This window comes from Dama dama, chromosome 1 (genome assembly GCF_033118175.1).
Source record: "Dama dama isolate Ldn47 chromosome 1, ASM3311817v1, whole genome shotgun sequence".
In the NCBI taxonomy this organism is placed as follows: domain Eukaryota; kingdom Metazoa; phylum Chordata; class Mammalia; order Artiodactyla; family Cervidae; genus Dama; species Dama dama.
This window is the reverse complement of record NC_083681.1, coordinates 17,767,715-17,794,089: the sequence shown is the minus strand read 5'-3', so window position 1 is coordinate 17,794,089 and position 26,375 is coordinate 17,767,715. Positions and strand designations below refer to the sequence as shown.

Genomic DNA, 26,375 nt, shown 5'->3' with positions numbered 1-26,375 from the left:
TTGTTGTGATCCACACAGTCAAAAGTTTTCTCATAGTCAATGAAGCAGAAGTAGACACTTTTCCAGAATTCTCTTGCTTATTCTATGATCCAATGCATGTTGGAAATTTGATCTCTGGTTCCTCTGCTTTTTCTAAATCCAGTTTGAACATCTGGGAGATCTTGGTTCACATACTGCTGAAGTCAGTTCACATACTGTGGAAGCCTGGCTTGGAAAATTTTGAGCATTATTTTGCTGACATGCAAAATGAGTGCAATTGTGCAGTAGCTTGAACATTCTTTGACACTGCCGTTCTTTGGGATTGGAATGAAAACTGACCTTTTCCAGTCCTTGACCACTACTGAGTTTTCCAAATTTGCTGGCATCGAGTACAGGACTTTAATAGCATCACCTTTTAGGATTTGAAATAGCTCAGCTGGAATTCCATCACCTCTACTAGCTTTGTTCGTAGTGACGCTTCCTAAGGCCCACTTCACTTTGCACTCCAAGATGTCTGGCTTTAGGGATGTTACCACACCATCATGGTTATCTGGGTCATTAAGATCTTTTTTGTATATTTCTTCTGTGTATTTTTGCCACTTCTTAATATCTTCTGCTTCCATTAGGTCCATACCATTTCGTCCTTTACAGTGCCCATATTTGCATGAAATGTCCCCTTGGTATCTCTAATTTTCTTGAAGAGATCTATAGTCTTTCCCATTCTATTGTTTTCCTCTATTTCTTGGCATTGTTCACCTAGGAAGACTTTCTTATCTCTCCTTGCTATTCTTTGGAACTCTGCATTCAGATGGGTATATCTTTCCTTTTCTTCTTTGCCTCTCACTTCTCTTCTTTTCTCTGTTATTTGTAAGGTCTCCTCACAACCTCACAACCATTTTGCCTTGTTGCATTTGTTTTTCTTGGGAATGGTTTTGATCACCTTCTGTACGGTGTGACAAACCTCTGTCCATAGTTCTTCAGGCACTCTATCAGATCTAATCCCTTGAATCTATTTGTCACTTCCACTGTATAATCCCAAGGAATTTGATTTAGGTCATACCTGAATAGCCTAGTAGTTTTCCCTACTTTCTTCAATTTAAATCTGAATTTTGAAATAAGGAGTTCATGATCTGAGCCACAGTCAGCTCCTGGTCTTTTTTTTTTTTTTTTTTTTTTTGCTTGCTGCATAGAGGTTCTTCACCTTCAGCTGCAAAGAATATAATCAATCTGATTTTGGAACTGACCATCCAAGTCCATGTGCAGAGTCATCTCTTGTGCTGTTCAAAGAGGGTGTTCGCTATGACCAGCACATTCTCTTGGCATAACTCTGTTAGCCGTTGCCCTGCTTCATTTTGTACTCCAAGGCCAAAGATGCCTGTTATTCTAGGTATCCCTTGACTCCCTACTTTTGCATTCTAGTTCCCTATGGTGAAAAGGACATCATTTTGGGGGTGTTATTCATTTTGGTGTATTGTCATTAACATATTAAAATTTTAATGACAATAAATATGGGGAAGTCCCTGGTGTTCCAGTGGTTAGGACTCTGCATTTCTGCTGCAGGTGGCATGAGTTCAATCCCTGTTCAGGAAACTAAGATCCCAGATGTCAAGTTACACTGCTGATATTGTCATTAAAATACTTAAAAATATAACGATAATAAATAAAAGAGTAAACAGGCATGTGGTGCTTACCATGTACCAGAAACTATTCTAAATACATTGACTAATTTAATCCAAACACCACACTTTGAAAGCAGCAAATCAAAGGAGAATGATTGCTTTATTTTAGAGTACATGGGAAGAGATTAATTTACATTTTTTATCTCCCTTAAAATAAAGCATTTAGATGATAGCCTCAAATTAAAAGCCATTCATGAGTTTAAGTAATGTTTTCCCTAGTACTGTACTCTTGAGGATTGATATGACAAAGTTTCAGGGCAATTTCCTTTGAAATGATACTTAATATACTAATCAAGCACTTAGAGTGTATGGTATTATACTAGATACTGAGATTATCTTTCTCCTATGCTTTCCTCCCTTCTATTTTGTAGAAAAAAAAAAGTTACAGTATATCCTAATAGCCAAAAATATATTCTTGATCGCTATGGTAATGACTATGACCCATAAGTGTTATATGATTCCCTATAGCCTTTCAAGAGATACCAGGACTTGAATCTTGACTCCTCAGAAGTTCTTAAACTCCTACAAAGATAAATAGCTGTGGTATATTGTACATTTAATTTAAATAGCTAGACTACATCAGAAAGTGAATTTAGGCTTTTGGATTTGCCAAATGCTTTCTGCCATAGCCAATCAAAGATACACCTTACACTTATTTGGAGGTTTCTGTTTACAAAATACTTACATTAAAATTACCTCATTTAATAATGGCAAATAATCCTTGATATAGTTATAACCATCATCATCACTGTTTAAAACAGATAAAGTTACTTTTAAGTTCTATGTCCTAGTGAGGCCTTGAATTCCTGTCTCGTGACCTTAAGTCTTCTTTCTTTACACCAGACCACACCACTTCAAAAAGAGGGGAATAAATAAAGGAAACTCTCTAGCTCAGGTCTCTAACTAAACAAAACAAATACTTCTAACTCAACTGTATTAAGTTTATAGTGATTTTGATTAAACTTGACTGAAGGATCCTAAAATTTCCTTTAAAACCTTACCGTATTACGAAGACAAAATATGAAATTCGATGAATGAGAATGAGAAGGTAAGAGCATAAGAAGAAAAAAAAAGGAAAGCAATAGCAAAAGGGATTTTATTAAGAAGGATTTAACACAAATAATCCTTTGACAGAAATAATTCCAATAAACACAGGGCCCCTACGAGCCCCCACTCCACACTAAGCACAACCACTGTGCAATAAGGTTGACTTGGGTGGCAGAAAACCACATGTTCCACTACTACATTTGAGTAATTGTTCTTTTTTAATTTAATTATAGTAATTTATGTTAATTTCTACTATACAGAAAAGTGATTCAGTTACACATATACACATCCTTTATATATATATTATTTTGATCATGATTTATAACAGGATATTAAATATAGTTCCCTGTTCAATACACTAGGACCTTGTTGTTTATCCATTCTATATATAATAGTTTACATCTCCTAACACCAACCACCCACTCCATCCCTCCCCCAACCCTCTCTCCCTTAGCAACCACAACTCTATTCTCTACATAGGAATTATCTTTAACTTGTTCCCAATAAAAACCAAAATCCATTTTTCCTTACCCTGTAACTTGGTGCTCATAATATTGCAGTGTCCTCTTGAGAGTCTGCTGTATCATCTGGGGCTACAGAATAATAATAATACATTATCAGCAAATCAGTGTCATTCCCATTCTGAGTATCATAAGCAGATATGTAGCTTCTGAGTCATCTCATAAGAATTTTCGCTTTACAATATCAACTCATTGTGAATTTTGCCATGTATTTTCCCCACAAGAATATGAGACACTCAGTAATTACTCCGAATTTCCCAATTTCAAGTATGATAGCATTCCTTAGCCATATTTTCCCCAAAGCTTTTGTACCAGCTAATAAGTTCAAAGAAATACTCATTGACTACCTACAATAAACCTAGACATTGGTCAGGGGGGCAGTGGAGGAAGGGTATTCTAGAGAAGAGTAATGCCCAGGTCAAACCTGACTTTCTCAAGAGATCTCAAGCAATGGTTCCAGAGCCTCCTGGGGGGGCCACAGTGTTTGGGGCAAGAACTAGGATCTGCAGAAAATAACTAAGCAGCTCATAACTGAATTTTATAATCCCCTCCTCTTCATAACAGCTGAACGCAGTTTCCTAAACTCAGACTAAGAATTATTCCAAGATGTATTTAGGCAATGAAGCCTCAACTTGGAGTCTCAGAGCTAGGGAGGCATGAGTCAAACAAAAACCTTAAAGCACAGATTTTATTAACAAATTATTAGAACCAAATTCTCAGTGACAAGAGAGTGAATTTTTTAAATAATAAAAATCTCTAATCAATCAAGCAGGAAAAAAAGCTTATCAAAACACTGAGCCATTATAGCCATGGATGAATTTTATTTCCTTGGGCTCCAAAATCATGGCAGATGGTGACTGCAGCCACGAAATTAAAAGAATTTAAAAGAATTGAAAATTAAAATGGAGATAGTGAAGGACACGGAAGCTCTGCATCCTGCAGTCCGTGGGGTTGCAAAGAGTCAGACTGAATAACAGTGACTGAATAACATAACAAAATGACTCTAACACAGATCCTTCAAGATATGAGGGCAGCATGATAGTTTGGTAATCTCATGGGCTGCCACTAATTAGCTCCTTGGAAGAAAAGCTATGACAAGCCTAGACAGTGTATTAAAAAGCAGAGACATCACTTTGCCAACAAAGGTCAATCTAGTCAAAGCTATGGTTTTTCCAGTAGTCATGCAGGGATGTGAGAGTTGGACTATAAAGAAGGCTAAGCACTGAAGAATTGATGTTTTTAAATTGTGATCCTGGAGAAGTCTCTTGAGAGTCCCTTGAACTGCAAGGAGATCAAACCAGTCAATCCTAAAGGAAATCAACCCTTAATATTCATTGGAAGGGCTGATGCTGAAGCTGAAGCTCCAATACTTTGGCCACCTGATGTGAAGAGCTGACTCACTGGAAAAGACCCTGATGCTGGGAAAGACTGAAGGCAGGAAGAGAAGGGAATGACAGAGGATGAGAAGGTTGGATGGCATCACTGACTCAATGGACATGAGTTTGAGCAAGCTCAGGGAGATAGTGAAGGACACAGAAGCTCGGCATCCTGCAGTCTATGGGGTTGCAAAGAGTCAGACACAACTTAGTGACTGAACAACACATCAAAATGACTCTAACCCAGATCCTTTAAGATATGAGGGCAGCATAGTAGTTTGGTAATCTCGTGGGCTGCCACTAATTAACTACACAAACCAAGGTAAATCTAAAAAAGGTAATCTGCAGAAGGATCTAGCACAATGCTGGTACTAAGAAACAGTTAATAAATATCAGTTTATTTCCCATCCCTAATCCTTCAAACTGATTTTCTTTAGGATATAAAGGATTTATGATTCAAAGGACTCTACACAGTTTTTTGTCAGGGTTTTCCGAAACTTCTTCCATGTCTACCTCCCTATGAAAATGTCCAGCAGACATGTAAGAATCTCCCTACCTAATACTCAAAAGTTTCAATAACCTCCTTTATAGAAAATGGTTGTCTTAGTTTTGGGGAAGGAAAGAAGAACTTACAGACCTCTTTGATTTTCTTTTCTATGATAGGGACAGTGGATTTTGTCTCATTACCAACCCTTGTCTCTCCAATCTTGTGGCATGCAGATATAAAAGTATTTAGACCATCTAACTCTCTTGTCACACATTCTTTGTGTCCTAGGAAGGGGGTTCATAGATTGCTTTTTATTTGTTATATACAGCATGTTGCCTGAGGTCCTGATCTTATCTGTGGTGCATCAGTGTCCTAAAGCCTACGCCTGGCTTTATGTCTATTTTCAATCTCACTTTTGAGTATTCTGCTTTTGTCACCATCTCTCTGCACTGATCTGAAGGTTTTGTTGGAAATATTTGTAAATTTAGCTTCCACTTTCCTATTTTCCTCTATTGTAACAGGCACCATCTTCTCATTATTAGTATTAGTGATAAGTCTACTAATTTTTTAGGTGATGAGGATCTTACATTATACTTGTGGGTGGGTGTTCTAAGATAAACTGTGTGTTCCTCCACTAGATTTTGAAACTCTGGAGGGTAGGAACCATGTTTTCAGCTGAACAGAGTCATAACTATCATTTATTTAGCACCTACTATGTTCCAGAGACTTTATTTCAATTAATTACTGTAAAAATAATATATACATGAGAAATCATTTCAGATATCCTAAGTAAACTGTCCAAGGTCATCTAGTTTGTGAGTCAGAGTTGGATTTTTACTCAGTTTGATCTTAAATCCTCTTTTATAAAAATCATCTTTCCAAGCTCCTTCTTAAAGGAAAGGACAGATACAGAAAACAGGAATGGGATTTTAGCCTGTATAAGGTTACATGGAGAAGTTTTTTTTAAAAAGCTTGAGAAAAGTGAGTTTCAATTAAATCAAGAGCAACCACTGAGAACTATTCCATACTACCATTTGGAAGAACATCTTCATTGAGCAAACAAAAGAGTTCAGACACATTCTTCACTTTAGTCAAGCCATTTCAGAAATTAATTTGAGGAAGAATCAGCCTCCAAGTGTTCAGGGAAAGAGGTACAGGGTGATTTCTCTCAATCTGTTTTTCATTTATACTGGGATAAGATGTTCACGAGGCCTCAAACTCGTATAGATGTTTCTGTTCAACAGAACAGAATCAAAGCAGAATAACATACCTAGAAAAGATATATTATTCCTGACCCAAGCAATGAGGCTCTTGAAAAATCTGAAGACAGTGAAACAGACATGGCAATCCTAATGCACATGAAAAGTATGTTTTAAAAATCCAACTCATAGCCAACCTAAAGCAAGTCATTATCAGTCACTGGCTCAGTACTTCTGTAATCTCAGTCTCTTGTACTGGTTTGGCAGTTTCTGAGCTAAGATAACTTTCACTTTGGCAACATGCTCTAAAAGCAGTGAATATCCACAGAGGGATTATCTTTCCAATAACCTCTAGTGACAAAACATGGAACATAAAGCAAGAACCAGAGTGCATAGGGACAGTTAAGACCAGAATGACCTAATTTTTGCCAAAGGAAACTTTTTTCCTATACAGGAATTTCCAGTCATTAAAAAGCAAATGTTCATGAAAGGAGTTAAGCCTTTTAAAGAACTGACTTTTTATTTTTTTCTTTTCTGAAGCAATTACTTTTACTCCCCAAAAGGAATTCTATTTAGAGTTTCCAAATACATTAAATGGAAAATGTTCTCCGGGCACATTCAACAAAGCTTCAGCTTCATAAAGATTTATATACTTTCTATCACTTGCCAAATCCAGTGGGCACATTCTGGTGGTCTGAATTACAAGCAAAGATCCTTGGATCTTCAGTAAGTCAAGGGTGACTTCAAAGCAGCCCTGACTCCTCACCATGGATTATAAGCATGGATTCACTCCAATTTTCTTCAGAGACACATAATCTGAGTCTCTCTGACGTGAATAAAAAGCACACGGGAGAGGTGACTCCTGCCTTGAAAGTTGAAGGACATTTGCTACATGTCCGTGTATGCCAGTAATGCAAGTCAGTGGAGATTAGTGAGAAAAGCAAGGGCTCTGAAGATGTGTGGATCACCTTTCCTTTTCTTTAAGAATGCAGCTCCACATCAGTTTCATCAACCATCTACAGGCCAAAATCCCATTCCTGTTGCCTGTATCTATCCTTTCCTTCGGGCTTCCTGGGTGGCTCAGCTGGTAAAGAATCCGCATGCAATGCAGGAGACCTGGGTTCAATCTCTGGGTTGGGAAGATCCCCTGGACAAGGAAACGGCTACCCACTCTGGTATTCTGGCCTGGAGAATTCCACGGACTATATAGTTCATGGGGTCTCAAAGAGTTGGACACAACTGAGTGACTTTCCTTTCCTTTAAGAAGGAGTTTGGAAAGATGATTTTTATAAAAGAGGATTTAAGATCAAACTGAGTAAAAATCCAACTCTGACTCACAAACTAGATGACCTTGGACAGTTACTTAGGCTGTCTGAAATGGTTTCTCATGTTTATATTATTTTTATGGTAATTAATTGAAATAAATCAAAGTCTCGGGTACATAGTAGGTGCTAAATAAATGATAGTTATGACTCTGTTCAGCTGAAAACATGGTTCCTACCCTCCAGAGTTTCAAAATCTAGTGGAGGAACACAGTTTATCTTAGAACACCCACCCACAAGTATAATGTAAGATCCTCATCACCAAAAAAAGCAGTAGATTTATCACTGATACTAACAATGAGAAGATGGTGCCTACTACAATAGAGCAAAATAGGAAAATGGAAGCTGAATTTACAAATATTTCCAACAAAACCTTCAGATCAGTGCAGAGAGATGGTGACAAAAGCAGAATTCTCAAAAGTGAGATTGAAAATAGACATAAAGCCAGGCGTAGGCTTTAGGACACTGATGCACCACAGATAAGATCAGAACCTCACGTATCATGCTGTATATAACGAATAAGAAGCAATCCATGAACCTCCTTCCTAGGACATAAAGAATGCATGACAGGAGAGTTAGATGGTCTAAATACGTTTATAGCTGCATGCCACAAGATTGGAGAGACAAGGGTTGGGAATGAGACAAAATCCACTGTCCCTATCATAGAAAAGAAAATCAAAGAGGTGTGTGATTTTTCTCTCCTTCCCCTAAACTAAGATAGAGATAGCGACTTCCTACTGTCCCTACTCAACACAAAGAAACACTGCATGGGAAGATAGCTGGGAAGAGAAGTCAGCCATCTGTGTCTGGCACACGTACTGTGTCGGGCTCAAAGAGGAAGTACACAAAAGCTTCTGCCATGTGGCAACAGGAAGCCATCTTCATCTCCAGTCTCATTAACAGCTTCGCTCTAGTCAGTCAGCAGTGACAGACCCCCACAAACTAAATGTTATGCTCAGGAAAAGTCATGGCATCCAAACAGCCAGCCATGAAATAGTCCAAACAGAGCCAGAGAAATGATCCACAAATAGCAGGAGAAAGAAGTTCTCAGCAACTGGCCCTGCAAGCTCAGACAGCCCTGCAGAAGCTCCCACACAATCCCTGCTCTGCATATCCGCACCAGACAGTATGCAGATCAGGCAGGAGGCAGGGAATGAACAGTGTGTGTGTCACATGAAAAGGAGTCAACATCATACAAAGTCCACACTCATCTCAACTCTACAGAGATGAAGTTACGGCTCAAATCGATTAAGTACCCCAAGATCATAAAACTTGAAAATGAATGAGTCACTGCAAGCCAGGATTTGCTTCAAAGTGTACAATCTTTCTACTAGATGCCTTGCATGTCCCTCTCACCTTTAATATTATGTGATTCTATATACATTGTTTAAATATATATAGCATTTATCATGCCAAAAACAAAAAACCACAGATAATTTAAAAGCAAATAAACTTCTCATTTTTGCTTTATAATACATATCCACAAGCTAGAGAATTAATGGAAACAATAGATCTTCCTTTAAAGAAATATCCAGAAATAGCCATGTTATCTTATTTACTTAAATATGAGAAAAATTATATTTTAATGTCAGAAACTAAATGATATGGATATATATTTAATTACTATTGCCCAAGGCAACATGCGAAGAGCTGTTTCACTGGAAAAGGCTCTGATACTAGGAAAGATTGAGAGCAAGAGGAGAATGAGGCAACAGAGGATGAGATGGTTGGATGGCATCATCGACTCAATGGGCATGAGTTTGAGCAAACTCCAGGAGTTAGTGAAGGACAGGGAAGCCAGGCATGCTGCAGTCCTTGGGGTCACAAAGAGTTAGACACAACTGAGCAACTAAACAACAAGAAATAGGCCAACAATTTTCAACTTTGCCTACACATTAAAATCCCCTGGGGAGCTTTTAAAAAATACCAATGCTGAGTACCACCCCAAAATTTTCCAATACAACTAGGGGGACCCATTTACTTCTAAAGTTAGTCAGGGTTGAAAATCTTACATTTAAGATAAAAACATGATGATCAAGACCAATACTCTATAAAAGTTACCTAAGTCAGCAGTAATGACAGTAGTTTCATTTCTCAAATATAAAAGAAGCAAGCTTCTGAAAGATGTTCACATGTAACTGCTAAATCAAGACAATTTCACTAATAGTTTAAAATTAATATGATTTGTAAACATAGAGAATTATATTGCTTGAAGCATTTACATATGATTTGAACATTTTTCCAAGTAACTAACTCCCACAGATTTAAGTCAGCATTTGATTTTGTGCCAGCATACACATAACAACAGCTAATACTGTATTGTATTATTGACTGTTGCACTTAATTTATGCAAGGCACTGGGCTTTAAGCCCATTACAAATATTAAATAATTTGATTTTCATATTAACATTATGAGGGAGATTATTATTTTATAGATGAGAAATCTGAGACACAGAAAGTTTATGTTGTCCTATGTCAAACAAGTAAAAACAGGCAAAGCCAGGGTTGAAACTCAGAGAGTCTGTTCCAGAATCCAAACACTTAATCTCCAACCTGAACGTCACATAATATTTAACATCTTGTATTTGATTGAGCACTTTATATTTCATGTTTTTAATGTACCAATCCAGGGAAATAGACTGATATTATCACCATTTGACCAAAAAGGAATCAAAGCTAGAGAGATTAGAAGCCCTCCTTTACAAAAAGAGAAATTTTAAAGTTGACATAAAAATGAAGACTTATATAGATTCAAATTAATTGTTTGCTTCTTGACAACACACAATGTTCTTTAAATCTATGTACACAAAGAAGACCATAGACAAAAACCATGACTGTCTTATCTTAGATGTACTTTATTTTTTTTAATATAAGCATTTTTTTAAATTTTGTTTTTCTGATTGTTCAGTCATTAAGTCGTGTCCAACTCTTTGTGACCCCATGGACTGCAGAACACCAGTCCTCCCTGTCCTTTATCTCCCAGAGTTTGATCAGATTCATGTCCATTGAGTCAGAGATGCTAGCTAACCATCTCACCCTCTGTCATCCCCTTCTCTTTTTGCCTTCAGTTTTTCCCAGGAACAGGGTCTTTTTCAATGAGTAGGCTCTTCACATCAGGTGACCAACCTATTAGAACGTCAGCTTCAGCATCAGTCCCTCCAATGAATAGTCAGGGTTGTTGTGACTAATTTTGTGACTAATTAATTTAGGACTGACAGATTTGATCTTGCAGTCCAAGGTACTCTCAACAGTCTTCTCCAGGACCACAGTTAGAAAACATCAATTCTTCAGTGCTCAACCTTTATGGTCCAACTCTCACATCTGTACGTGACTACTGGAAAAACCATAAGTTTGACGATATTGACCTTTGTTGGCAAAATGATGTCTCTCTGATTTTTAATACGCTGCCTAGGTTTGTCATAGAGTTCCTTCCAAGGAGCAAGCATCTTTCCATTTCATGGCTGCAGTCACTGTCCACAGTTTTTTTGAAGCCCAAGAAAATAAAATTCGTCATATTTCCACTTTTCTTCCTTCTATTAACCATGAAGTGATGAAGCCAGATGCCAGGACTTTAGTTTTTTTAACACTGAGTTTGAAGCCAACTTTTTCACTCTCCTCTTTCACTCTCATCAAGAGGCTCTTTGGTTCCTCTTCAATTTCTGCCATTAGAGTGGTATCATCTGCATATCTGAGGTTGATGATATTTCAAGATTTCTGACAATCTTGATTCCAGCTTGTGCTTCATCCAGCCCAGCATTTTGCACGATGTACTCTGCATATCCGCCTGCAACACAGGAGACCCATGTTCGATCCCTGGGTCGGAAAGATCCCCTGGAGAAGGAAATGGCAACCTTCTCCATTAATCTTGCCTGGGAAATCTCATGGATAGAGGAGCCTGGCAGGCTTCAGTCCATGGGGTCAAAAAGAGTCAGACTTGACTGAGCAACTATCACCCACTCACACCCTGCACATATGGCTTCCCTGGAGACTCGGTGGTAAAGAATCTTCCTTCAATGCAGGAGAGACCTGGGTTTGATCCCTGGGTTGGGAAGATCCTCTGGAGGAGGAGATGGCAACCCACCTCAGTATTGTTGCCTGGAGAATCCCATGGACAGAGGAGCCTGGTGGGCTACAGTCTCTAGGGTTGCAAAGAGTGGGACATGACTTAAGTGACTTATCACGCACTCACGCACTCTGCATATAAATTAAATAGGCAAAATGATAATATACAGCCTTGTAGTACTCCTTTTCCAATTTGGAATCAGACTGTTGTTCCTTGTCCAATTCTAACTGTTGCTTCTTGACCTGCATACAAGTTTCTCAGGAAGAAGGTAAAGTGGTCTGGTATTCCTAACTCTTCAAGAATTTTCCAAGTTTGTTGCGATCCATATAGTCAAACGCTTTAGCATAGCCAATGAAGCAGAAGTAGATGTTTTTTCGGGATTCTCTTCTTTTTTTATGATCCAATGGATGTTGGCAATTAGATCTCTATTTCCTCTCCCTTTTCTAAATCCAGCTTGTACATCTGGAAGTTCTCAGTTCATGTATTATTGGAGCCTAGCCTGAAGGATTTTGAGCATTACCTGGCCAGGATGTGAAATGAGCACAATTGTATGGTACTTTGAACATTCTGTGGCATTGCCCTTCTTTGGGATTGGAATGAAAACTAACCCTTTCCAGTCCTGTGGCCACTGCTGAGTTTTCCAAATTTGCTGACATACTGTGTGTAGGACTTTAACTTAGATTACTGTGATGTTGAATGGTCTGCCTTAGAAACGAACCAAGATCATTCTACTGTTTTTGAGATTGTTCCCAAATACTGCATTTCATACTGTTTTGTGACTATGAATGCTACTCTATTTCTTCTAAATGATTCTTGCCCACATAGTAGATATTCGTCATCTGAAGTAGATTCACTCATTCCTGTCCATTTTAGTTCCTGTTTCCTATGCTAACAATGTTCACTTTTGCCATCTCCTTTTTATTCTGGGCTTTGCTGAGTCTTCCGAGAAGGCCTTCTCTAGTTGTAGTGATCAGGAGCTTCTCTCGCTGTGGGACAGGGGCTCTGGGGTGCATGGGCTTCAGCAGCTGTGGGGCAGGGGCTCAACTGTTGCTGTTCCTGGGCTCGAGAGCACAGGCTCGACAGCTGTGAACTAAGCTCAACATGGCTTAGTTGCTCCTCTGCATGTGATATCTTCCCAGACCAGGGATCAAGCCCGTGTCTCCTGCATTGGCAGGTAGATTCTTTACCACTGAGCCACTAGGGAAACCCGGTGGTACACTTTCACTTCCTCTTCCTTAGCTTTCCCTCACCCTCTTCCCTACCCTCTGAGTGTCCAGTTTATATATGCTGCATTCTGATAGGACAAATCCCCACCATCATCACCTAAACTCCCTAAAACAGGCCTCCAAAAATCATCATTGCATATTCTTTCCTTCCTTCATCAAAATTTGAAATCCCCTTAGTACTCTCACCCCAGATGGTACTCAGGAGAAATCTTACCTTAGTATCTTGAAAAACTTGATCCTCAATCCTTACTAAGGTAGATGATAGTATAAATGAGCTCTCCTACCTTATATAAGATGATCTGAACTACTGAAGGTAGAATTGTGGTAAATAGGCTTGTCAATGAGAGATAAATTGCAGAGCAAGGAATCTTTTCATCACCTTCCAAATTACAATCCAAAGATCACTTTCTTTGTAACAAAAGAGCACTTTGCTTATAAGGGATTTGTATATGTCAAATTCCTTCACTTATAGTGATCAAAATGATAATATCTTACATTTATGGGTTGGTCTGTGGAAACCAATGGATCAAAATATATGACTGGTATTTTTAATAAAACTAGCCAAAATTATAAGTCATTTCAAATAACCAGTATAAGTACTTCTGAAAGGCATGTAATTGTGGTAATCATCAGTCTTGCTAAAGATCCCAGCATAATATGAATTTTCCTAGCTTCTTACTAAGCTTGCTATGCATAAACCAAAAAAAAAAAAAAAAAACCACTGCAAATTAAATATAAAACTTTGAGTCAAGACCTCTGTATTTCAAGCCCAGCTGTGCTACTGACCTTTTTTATAAAATTGGCCAAAATCCCTTCATCTGGAAGTAAGGAAACTTGGGGAAAATGCCTTTTTCCCATCTAAAAACACATATAAGAAGTTCATAGTTCTCACAGTCATTCTGAAGTAAAGAACTGTAAAATTAAGCACTTGCAAACAAAGGGTCAGAATGTACCAGTCATTACACCACCTCTCAGGGAACCTGGAATACCATTTGCGAACTACAACAGTAGTTTGCTATAAAAAATTGGTAGACCAGACAATTACAAAAATAAAAAATGGTAAGTATGCTAAAAGAAAAAATAAAAGCTGGAGATGCATTATAATATATAGTTCTATACATACTGGTTGAAACTCTGCATGATTTCATCTAGTCTCCACTTTATTCTCCTTGTGAACACGGTGCACATTTCAGTGCCCTCATGGACGCTTACGGTAGAGACTGACATTATGCTAATTGACCCATAAAAGGGTTCAAATTTATAACCTCAGCCTTGTTAGAATTATGTTCTAATTAGCAAAGCACAGTGTTCATCATCATTTAATTACTGACTTTAAACTGAAAATACCTAACATATACTCAATGTGATAAGGCTTTCTATACAAAATATCTTTGTTTTCCAGTAATTTCCCCTTTGTTATTTTTTTAATGCCTTTCCAAAAGAGCCACTGAATTTCAATTTGACAAGACCTAACACCATCAATACTGATTTAATCTGAAAACATATATTCCTTGAGCTAAAATAGAGCCAAAGGGCTATTTATTAGTTCTCCTCCAACTCAGGAAGAGCACATTCAAGTAATCTAAGAATTTCTGTTTTCAGTGAACTACAGAAAATAACACCACCTTCAGTTTGTGTAACATTTCACAGTTTACAAATCACTTTTTTTTTTTCCTTCATGTCATTATATAGTCACAACAACCTTTTAAGTCTCAGATATAACTATCCACATTTTACAGATGAAAATACTGAGATTTAGAGAGATCAAGGTGTTTTGCTCAAGTTACATGCTGGAAAGAGATGTTAACTAGACAAAAACTTAGATCTCCTGTGCTTTTTCTCCCACAGGCTGCTGCCTGCTTTGTTAATTTATCTCACTTTACTGACCATTGGTAAATTATTCCACATACCTAACTAAAATCTCATTTCCTATTATTCCTTTTAGTGATGGACATGAAAACAATGCTGAAAACTGTTTTCCCAAATTTGTAAATGTTGTTATTGTTATTTAAAAAGTTCTGGTGGGATCATTAACTAATTAATAGTGAAACTTCAGGAAAAACATGCTTTCCTGGTTACCATCTTGGCTAACCGAATAAAAATTCTGACTTTGAGACAAAATGGTACCACTTCTAGATATCTCAGGAAAATTGATAGTGCTTTACTGCAAACCTTTGGAGAAACATGATTTCAGTCCTAAACCCTTAAATCAGACAAGACCCCTCAGATGGCACAGGGCTGACTCAGTCTCCCAAGTGAAATAAGAGTAAGTCTTCTGGATTCAACACTATAATATCAGTTAAATGCTATGTGATGAATGCTAACTGTCAAACACTTGGCCCAACATTTACATGCCCCAACTCATTTAATCCCCACAAAAATTCTGTAAGAGAGGAATAAAATTTTCCCCAATTATATAAATGTGAAAACTGAACCCATAAAAATTAAATAAGAAAAGTGCCCAAAGTCACTTAGGTAGTAGCTAGTATTGTCTATTTAATGTCTGATCTATATCTGACTACCTCCAAAAGTTAAACTGTTAATCTGCTCCTCTAAACTGAAATACAATGTTCTATATTTACCAAGGTAGAAAAGGTTACAGTTGAAAGGGGTAATTAAGCCTTAGCTAGATTATATGATTTTGGATACTGCATTTATTTTTCTGAACCTCCTTTTCCTTTACTATAAAATAGGGGAATTCCTAGCATAACAGTTTCTGAGGGTTGGTAAGTGCAAAATGAAATAAAGCTATTAATTACTATACACACAAATGTTATATGTTAATTCCATGCAAAAATCTGTTGATGAGAAGCTGGTCAAAAAATTGTTAAATTGAACTAAACTGACCATGTGTAACACCTGGAACTGTTGCCAGGCATGCCTCAGAGCCCAAAGATTACAATTATATGCTGCAAAGCTAATTAGTGCCACTTCAACTCATGGAGAGCAATGGTCTTCATGTCAGAAAACAATTTCTAGCTTTTAAAACATCTTTGTAGCCTCCACCTGAGCATTTCCAAAGAATTCCCTCTTGTTTTCAGTACTTGGGAGTTACAGTGAGGTGTTTTCCAAAAAGGACCTGGAAATAAGGGAAGTGATATTTCTGTCTGACAGTTGTTATAAAATTAACTCATAAAACAGGGAAATGCTTTGTCAACCATAAACGCACCAGCTTAAGCAATAATTTGTAAATGGGTGGCTGAGAATTACCTTCAAATACCAGCCAAGGTATAGCTCCAGGCAAAGTGGGCCACTGAGTAACGAAAGCAGGTGAAATTAGAGAGAGCAATCCATAGGAAAGAGAATGGAGGGGGAATAGTTTATGAAACATTATCTCTAATACTGTTCAAGGGCATATTGGTCCTCTATCACATTGAGAAAAATTATTCCTAAGGTAAGGAAAATTCTTCAACCATCTTAACTAAAATGAGAGTCTTATGAATGAATATGGAGCATCAGATCCCATTGGCATTGTAAGAGTCCCTTACAACCAGATAGATCCCTAAACTAGATTAAAGAATTTGGCATGAAATTCATTTTGCTTTGGCTCTACCTGGTCTAAAGCAAACTTTAGGTTCTGACTTGGTTCCTCAAGCAGCCCGAACAGATAAGAAATGTGCTGACCATGCAGACTTTGAGTAATAAACTTCATTTCACAGTTATTGCTTACTGTAAATTAGTAAACTGTCATTCAGACGCCAGCCAAAGTGCTGGAGACATTTTGTTTAGCCAGTCAGTAGCTAACAATCTGATTATTTCGGGACTCTGACCAGACCAAGTCCTTGGAGTTTAAAAGTTTCAGACATTGAAACATACAGAAACCATCAAAATACTACCCAGGGACAGTCTTGCTCAGCTCCAGTGCTTCAGTCTCTCTTGGAATATAAAACTCAGCAAGGTTATAAAGATAATCAGATCTAGTATTTACTACAATCTGATTATCTAAATGGATACAAAATCTGCTTATTAGGCAGATGCTTGGCAGATAGTGACTCCCATGTCATCAGTATTTATGATGAACTACATTTCTAACTAGAGGTACAGAATAATCACATTTCTTTCTGGAAAAAAATACGCAAGTCAAAGAACACTAATACTTCATGACATGAAAAGTCTTATTTTTATTCAAATCGATCCAAGCACATTTTTTAACATAAGTTATTTCTGCTACATCAAGTATTTGAACATATATTTTTATCGTACATTTATCAAGTTAAACACTCTGCAAGCTAAAATATAATAAAATAATAATAATGAATGCTCTCACCTTATGTGTAAGATCATCCAAAATGTGTATTTTATTTTAGGAGTAACGGGAAATTGAGTAAAGGAGTAACACTATCAGGTTTAAGTTTTAGAAGATTCAATCGACAGCTGTGGGGGGTCAACTATCAGGGATTGGCGGTGGGAAAATTGGAAACACCCAGTGGGTTAGGAAGCTAAGCAGTTCTCAAGGGGAGAGGTGAAGGCTGGCTTGGATTATGGCATTAGTGGTACAGGTTTTATTTTATTGTAGCATTTTATTCTTTATTACTGAAAGAAAATAGCTTTACAGTGTTGTGTTAGCCCCTGCTATACAACAAATTGAATCAGCTGTATGTATACATCTATCCCCTCCCTTTTGAGCTTCCCACCTACCCACCTCCAATCCCATCTCTCTATGTCATCACATATCATTGAGTATCTGAGCACATTTTTTAACCTAGGTATCACTCCATTTTACAGTGTCTATTATACTGCTTCCTCATTCCTTCTCTGCAGAATAATTATGTACAATCTATTAAGAAAAATACATACCCTTATGAATAACCATTTCTATGATAAGCATGACTTCCTTCATATTCAGAAACCAAATGATAAGTAATATAATCGCCGTTCCCAGATTCTGCAGCAGAAGTTAAGCTGCTGGCAGTGAGGATGGCTTCTGTCACTCTGTTCATAGCTGCCTCACCCATGGGAGCCTGGAGCATGACAGTGGATAGGCAAACTAGGTCAGCCTAGAGGCAGAGCCCTGCCGAAGAAAGAACCCGTTGTCATTTCTAACGTAAGTCTATGTTATAAGAGCTCATAGCACAGTCAGGAACTAAACAATTGGTAAGAGGAGGTAAGGTTCAAGAAAACCAACAGGAAATTGCTATCAGCTACTCCTTAACAAGTCACAAAATAGGGGAATAAAATAGCAAATAAGGAGTCTATTCTGAACAATATTATATATTGCTAAATTGAAGATGGAATAATTCATGGACATGTTGCAAGACAGATCAAGGTGAAAAGGGCTTAGGACCTGAAACAGGAAAATTTAACTTACACTAAAAGTTAACTATTTAGGTTGGTGCAAAAAGTAACTGAGGTTTTACAATGTTGAATTTTTCTGCTTGATACTGGTATATATTTGTAAATAAATGTGGTTATGCTATACATCATTTTAATGTGCATTTCTCACTTTTTTTTTGGCTAATGACATTATTTTCTGTTCATTTTGAATTTATTTTAGACTAGGGAAATGATGTTAGACAGAAAGCAAATTTGAGTGATTTTCTTGTTTGAGTTCAAAATGGGTCATAAAGCAGAGGAGACAACTCACAACATCAACAACGCCTTTGGCCCAGGAACTGCTAATGAATGTACAGTGCAGTGGTGGTTCAAGAAGTTTTGCCAAGGAGTGAGATCCCTGAAGATGAAGAATGCAATGGCCGGCCATTGGAACTTGATAACAATCAGCTGAGAGGATCATAGAAGCTGATCCTCTTACAACTACATTCAGTTCAGTTCGTTCAGTCGCTCAGTCGTGTCCGACTCTTTGCAACCCCATGAATCGCAGCACGCCAGGCCTCCCTGTCCATGACAAACTCCCGGAGTTTACTCAAACTCATGCCCATCGAGTCGGTGATGCCATCCAGCCATCTCATCCTCTGTCGTCCCCTTCTCCTCCTGCCCCCAATCCCTCCCAGTATCAGGGTCTTTTCCAATGAGTCAACTCTTCGCATGAAGTGGCCAAAGTATTGGAGTTTCAGCTTCAGCATCAGTCCTTCCAATGAACACCCAGGACTGATCTCCTTCAGGATGGACTGGTTAGATCTCTTTGCAGTCCAAGGGACTCTCAAGAGTCTTCTCCAACACCACAGTTCAAAAGCACTACATTAGAGGTTGCCAAAGAACTCAATGTCAGTCATCGTATGGTCATTTGGCATTTGAAGCAAACAGGAAAGCAAAAACTCAATAAGTGGGTGCCTCACGATCTGACCGAACATTAAAGAAATTGTTGTTTTGAAGTGTCTTCTCTTATTCTACATAACAACAATGAAGCATTTCTTGATTAGATTGTGACGTGCAGCAAAAAGTGGATTTTATGTGACAATCAATAATGACCAGCTCAGGGACTGTACTGAGAAGAAGCTCCAAAGCACAGATTTGCACAAAAAAGGTTATGGTCAATGTTTGGTGACCTGCTGCCTGTCTGATCCACTACAGCTTTCTGAATCCAGTGAAACCATTACTTCTGAGAAGCATGCTCAGCAAATCAATGAGATGCACTGAAAGCTGCAACACCTTCAGCTAGCATTGGTCAACAGAAAGTGCCCAATTCTCCATGAAAACACCCAACCAGACATCGCACAACCAATGCATCAAATGTTGAATGAATTGGGCTACGGAGTTTTGCCTCACCTGCCACATTCACCTGACCTCTCGCCAACTGATGACCACTTCTTCAAACATCTCGACAACTTTTGCAGGGAAAATGCTTCCACAACCAGCCAGATGCAGAAAACGCTTCCCATGAGTTTGTCAACTCCCAAAGCATGGATTTTTACACAACAGGAATAAACAAACATATGAGAGGGTAACAGGTAGGAAGGCCAGAGGTCTCTAAGCGGCAGGAGGAAATAAAACTGCAAGTGGCAGATATTTTCTTCCTTCTCTACACAAAATTAAAAGACACCTGGTTCTGCCTTAAGCTAACCAATGCGTTTTTCTTATGGAAATGTTTTTCTTAAGCTATGTTAATGAAACTATGTATCTGATTTGGAATCTGCCTTTCTTCAAAATGGTTCCCCCTAAGATTAACCTTTTTTTCTTTTCTCAAACCTTGGGCTCAACAAACCACTATTCATTTCAATTGTTTTACAGCTTGAGATGACACACCTTTCTGCCATCCTATCTCAAAAATGCATATTGTGGGAGAGGGGCCTGGTGAAAGTCCCTCAGCCTTGAGCTTTTTCTCTTATCTAATTAGAAGCTCCTTAAAAGACATAAAATGCCTTGCTAAAAACTAGCAAGGGAGCATTCTTTCGGACCCTTCTGATGTTTCTGTCAGAAGTTTTCTCTCTCTCTTATACTTTAATAAAATTCTGTTACACAAAAAGTTCCAGTGGCCGAGCCTGGTCCCTGGCCCCAGATTGAAATCCTGTCCTCCGGAGGTCACAAATCCTGCCTTAGCACACCGCTCGCAGCAGCAACTTTTCACTTGTTTGTTGTTGGCAAAAATGTGTTGATTGTAAAGGTTTCTATTTTGATCAATAAACATGTGTTTGAGCCTAGGTCTGAGAGTCTGAAACTACAGTTACATTTGCACCAACCTAATAATCAAAATAAGCCATGTATCACTAAATTGAGTATGATGATGTGAAACGATATAGAGGTCACTGTAGAAGGACTCAGCAGAGAATATTAAACTTGCTCACATTAGAACTAGATTTTTATCTATGCAGTATTTGTTAGACATTTATTTGTCTTGTTGTTGTTTAGTCACTAAGTCACGTCTGATTCTTTTTACAATGCCATGGGCTGTAGCCCACAGGCTCCTTCTGTCCATGGGATTTCCCAGGCAAGACGGCTAGAGGGGGTTGCCATTTCCTTCTCCAGGGAATCTTCCCAACCCAGGGATCAAACCCACATTTCCTACATTGGCAGGTGGATTCTTCTTCCTGGGTCAACCAGGAAGCCCATTTGTCTTATTACCATAATAGAAAATTAGTAACTGGGAAAAAAGGATGAGAGTAAGAGGCTGTAAGAACAGTTGCTACAGAAGAGGGAAGATATTTCTGGCACAGTATTTTTTTCCAAATTCTTTCTAGTAGACTATAAGAATTTTAAATATCTTGCTTAAGCATTCAGCTTTACAAATATCACATGTTGACCCATACAAGTCATGTACACACATTCACACTAAACAACAGAGGTTTAATGATATGATACTTAGGAATAAGGTACTAAGTGATATTATTCACTTTTTCAGTTTAAAAAAAAAATTTAATTTTCTTGTATGCATAAGGGCTTTTAATTGGAATTTTCAAGGCAAATTAATGTAGGTGCCTCCATAATTGACATATAATTAACTGACACATATTAATCCATAAGTTATTCCTTTAAGTAGCAAAATCTCCAGAATCTCCAGGCATTATAAAATACAAGGACAACATCAGCCTTGTTTATTCCTACAGGCCTTGCTTTAAATGAATCCTGAAGCAGAAGTAACATTTCTTAAAAGTAACAGAAAATAGTTTATGATATAAAATTCATAAGTATAATGCCACTAAATCAAAGGTGCTATATACTATTACTTTGTTTTATCCAGCAATATATCAACATCATTCACACAGACCAAGAATATTAAGTAAATTACTGTGCCTACAGAGATCTTTATATGGATGTGTAAGAACTGCCCAGACATGCACAATTCCATATAGTCATCTAATCATCGATATATGTCAGACCCTTGGAGCCAGGCAACAAGTTTAATTTTAGGAGCACCAAGAGATAAATCTCCATTCTTACCAGCCCCTCAATGTGCCCCACAAAACTTACTTTACATTCCTGCAAAAGCACTTAAAGAGAAGTGCTTTTCAATTAATAATTATTTTTTTACGTTTTAACAAAGAAGAATTTACTACAGTTCAATTCAGTCACACAGTCGTGTCTGGCTCTGTGAGACCCCATGGACTGCAGCATGCCAGGCTTCCCTGTACATCACCAATTCCCAGAGCTTGCTAAAATTCATGTCCATCAAGTCAGTGATGCCATCCAACCATCTCATCCTCTGTCAGTCCCCTTCTCCTTCCACCTTCAATCCTTCCCATAGTCAGGGTCTTTTTCAAGGAATCAGTTCTTCACATCAGGTGACCAAAGTATAGGAGTTTCAGCTTCACCATCAGTCTTTCCAATGAATATTCTGGACCAATTTCCTTTAGGATTGACTAGTTGGATCTCCTTACCATCCAAGGGACTCTCAATAGTCTTCTCCAACACCACAGTACAAATGCATCAATTCTTTGGTGCTCAGCTTTCTTTATAGTCCAACTCTCACATCCATACATGACTACTGGAAAAACCATAGCTTTGACTATAAGGACTCTGTTGGCAAAGTAATGCCTCTGCTCTTTAGTATGCTGTCTAAGTTTGTCATAGTTTTTCTACCAAGGAGCAAGAGTCTTTTAATTTCATGGCTGCAGTCACCATGTGCAGTGATTTTGGAGCCCCAAAAAATAAAGTCTCTCACTGTTTCCATTATTCCCCCATCTATTTGCCATGAAGTGATGGGAACAGATGCCATAATCTTAGTTTTCTGAATGTTGAGTTTTAAGCCAGCTTTTTCATTCTCTTCTTTCACTTTCATCAAGAGACCGTTTAGTTCTTCTTTGCTTTCTGCCATAAGTGTGGGGTCATCTGCATATCTGAGGTTATTGATATTTCTCCCAGCAAACTTGATTCCAGCCTGTGCTTCCTCCAGCCCAGCATCTCTCATGATGTACTCTGCATATAAGTTAAATAAGCAGGGTGACAATATACAGCCTTGACGTACTCCTTTTCCTATTTGGACCAGTCTGTTGTTCCATGTCCAGTTCTAACTGTTGCTTCTTGACCTGCATACAGATTTCTCAGGAGGCAGGTAGGGTGGCCTGGTATTCTCATCTCTTCAAGAATTTTCTAGTTTGTTGTGATCCACACAGTCAAAGGCTTTGGCATAGTCAATAAAGCAGAAACAGATGCTTTTCTGGAACTCTCCTGCTTTTTCGATGATCCAACGGATGTTGCAATTGGATCTCTGGTTCCTCTGCCTTTTCTAAATCCAGCTTGAACATCTGGAAGTTCATGCTTCACATACTGTAGAAGCCTGGCTTGTTGAATTTTTAGCATTACTTTGTTAGCGTGTGAGATGAGTGCAATTGTATGGTAGTTTGAACATTCTTTGGCTTTGCCTTTCTTTGGGATTGGAATGAAAACTGATCTTTTCCAATCCTGTGGCCACTGCTGAGTTTTCCAAATTTGCTGGCATATTGAGTGCAGCACTTTCACAGCATCATCTTTCAGGATTTAAAATAGCTTAACTGGAATTCCATCACCTACACTAGCTTTGTTCATAGTGATGCTTCCTAAGGCCCACTTGACTTCACATTCCAGGATGTCTGGCTCTAGGCGAGTGATCACACCATTGTGGTTATCTGGGTCATGAAGATCTTTTTTGTATAGTCCTTCTATGTATTCTTGCCACCACTTCTTAATATCTTCTGCTTCTGTTAGGTCCATGCCGTTTCTGTCCTTTATTGTGCCCATCTTTGCATGAAATGTTCCCTTGGTATCTCTAATTTTTCTAAAGAGATCACTAGTCTTTCCCATTCTATTGTTTGCCTCTATCTCTTTGCACTGATCACTGAGGAAGGCTTTCTTATCTCTCCTTGCTATTCTTTGGAACTCTGCATTCAAATGGGTATATCTTTCCTTTTCCCCTTTGCCTTTGGCTTCTCTTCTTTTCTCAGCTATTTGTAAGGTCTCCTCTGACAACCATTTGCCTTTTTACATTTCTTTTTCTTGGGGATGGTCTTGATCACTGCCTCCTGTACAGTGTCACGAACCTCTGTCCATAGTTCTTCAGGCAGTCTATCAGTTCTAATCCCTTGAATCTATTGTCACTTCCACTGTATAATGGTAAGGGATTTGATTTAGGTCATAGCTGCATGGTCTAGTGGTTTTCCCTACTTCCTTCAATTTAAGTCTACATTTTCAATAAGGAGTTCATGATCTATACATAATCAGAACATGTTTAGTTTGATATAAAAAAGACCATGTAATTCACAACATTATCATATTATCTCAATGCAGTTAAAATATTTAATAATATCCAATAATTATCCTTGACAAAATATTTAGCAAAAAGGAGTAAAAATGACAACTTAATTCAATTAATAATTTAGCATAATTACAATGCACGCAGTCCAAATTGTCTCGTGGAGAGACTCATAGCAGATTTTTGTGGCATGAGAGTTTGATGTAGGAATCGAGAGATAGAGATGGAAAAGGGGAAGAGAGAGAGAGGTTGAGGATAGGGATAACCAAAAGTAAATGCTTCTACTTTGCAGTTTTGTCTCAAACTTAACCCACAATATATCAGAGTTTCCACTAATATAAAATGCCAAGGTAGAAACTGTAATATGCTTGATATTGACATGACTTTGCTTTCATTTCTATTAGCTGCTCTAGAAGAACACAATAATGACCTTTGTTATTTGAGGCTTTTAGTTTCTAGGCAGGCATATCTTTTTAAAATTTTTTTTAATTGAAGGATAACTGCTTTACAGAATTTTGTGATTTTTCTGTCATTCATCAACAAGAATCAGCCATAAGTACACCCATGTTCCCTCCCTTCTGAGCCTCCCTCCCATCTCCCTTCACATCCCGCCCTTCAGCCTGTCACAGAGCCCCTGTTTGAGTTCCCTGAGTCACATAGCAAATTCCTGTTGGCTATCTGTTTTACACATGGTATTGTAAATTTCTGTGTTACTCTCTCCATACATCTCACCCTCTCCCTCCTCCCCTTTGCCCATGTCCATAGGTCTGCTCTCTATGTCTGTTTCTCCGTCGCTGCCCTGATAATAAATTGATCAATACCATCCTTCCAGATTCCACATATATGCATTAGTATATGATATTTATATTTCTCTTTCTGACTTACTTCTCTCTGTATAATAGGCTCTAGGTTTGTCCACTTCATTAGAACTGACTCAGATACATTCCTTTTTATGGCTAAGGACTTCCCTGGTGGCTCAGAGGTTAAAGCGTCTGCCTCCAATGTGGGAGACCCAGGTTCGATCCCTGGGTCGGGAAGATCCCCTGGAGAAGGAAATGGCAACCCACTCCAGTATTTTTGCCTGGAGAATCCCATGGAAGGAGGAGCCTGGTAGGCTACAATCCACAGGGTCGCAAAGAGTCGGACATGACTGAGCGACTTCACTTCAGACTTCAGTATTCCTTTGTATATATGTACCATAGCTTCTTTATCATCTGTCAATGAACATTTAGGTTGCTTAAAATGGATTAAAGACCTAAATGTAAGACCAGAAACTATAAAACTCTTAGAGGAAAACATAGGCAGGACGCTTGGTTCCATAAATCAAAGCAAGATCTTCTATGACCCACCTCCTAGAGTAATAGAAATAAAAACAAAAATAAACAAGTGGGACCTAATTAAACTTAAAACTTTTTACACAACAAAGGAAACTACAAACAGGGTGAAAAGACAACCCTCAGAATGGGAGAAAATAATAGCAAATGAAACAACTGACAAAGGATTAATTTCCAAAATATATAAGCAGCTCATACAACTCAATACCAGGAAAACAAACAACGCAATCAAAAAGTGGGGAAGAAATCTAAAAAGATACTTCTCCAAAGAATACATACAGATGGCTAACCAAGCATATGAACAGATGTTCAACATCACTCATTATTAGAGAAATGCAAATGAAAACTACAATGAGATACCACGTCACAGCAGTCAGAATGGCCATCATCAAAAAGTCTACAGACAATACATGCTGGAGAGGGTGTGGAGAAAAGGGAATGCTCTTGGATTGCTCGTGGGAATGGAAACTGACACAGCCACTATGGAACACAGTATGGAGATTCCTTAAAAAGCTAGGAATAAAACCACCGTATGACCCAGCAATCCCACTCCTAGGCATAAACCCTGAGAGAACCAAAATTGAAAGAGATACATGTATCCCATTGTTCATTGCTGCACTATTTACAATAGCTATAACTAGGCAGGCGTATCTTGATATGAGTTATAGATCACAAAAAGTGGCTGAATACCATAACTAATGGCCAAAAATTGTTGGTCTGATCTTATTTTTAGATTCATATTTATAGGTTCACATTTTATAGTTTTATAATTTTAACAATTTCATTGACCTGCATTTGAAAGTGACTTACTCATATGTATCCTTTGAAAAATTATGTCTCTTGGGATCGCTGTTGTTGTTCGGTCATTGAGTCATGTCTGATTCTTTGCGACCCCATGGACTCCAGCAAGTCAGGCTTCCCTGTCCTTCACTATCTCCCGGAGTTGGCTCAAACTCATGTCCACTGAGTCAGTGATGTCATCCAACCATCTCATCTTCTGTCGCCCCCTGCTCCTCCTGCCTTCAATCCTTCCCAGCATCAGGATTTTTTCCAGTGAGTCAGTTATTCGCATCAGGTGGC

At 38.2% G+C, this 26,375-nt stretch overlaps 1 protein-coding gene across 1 annotated transcript in view; it reads right to left on the bottom strand.

The window, feature by feature from the left end:
- GUCY1A2 (guanylate cyclase 1 soluble subunit alpha 2) overlaps positions 1-26,375 on the bottom strand; it is a 431,015-nt gene that overhangs the window by 375,229 nt on the left and 29,411 nt on the right. Inside the window, exon 2 of the mRNA XM_061125587.1 lies at positions 3,237-3,298. Coding sequence (XP_060981570.1) covers positions 3,237-3,298 — 62 coding nt within the window. The remainder of the gene's footprint in view (positions 1-3,236; positions 3,299-26,375) is intronic.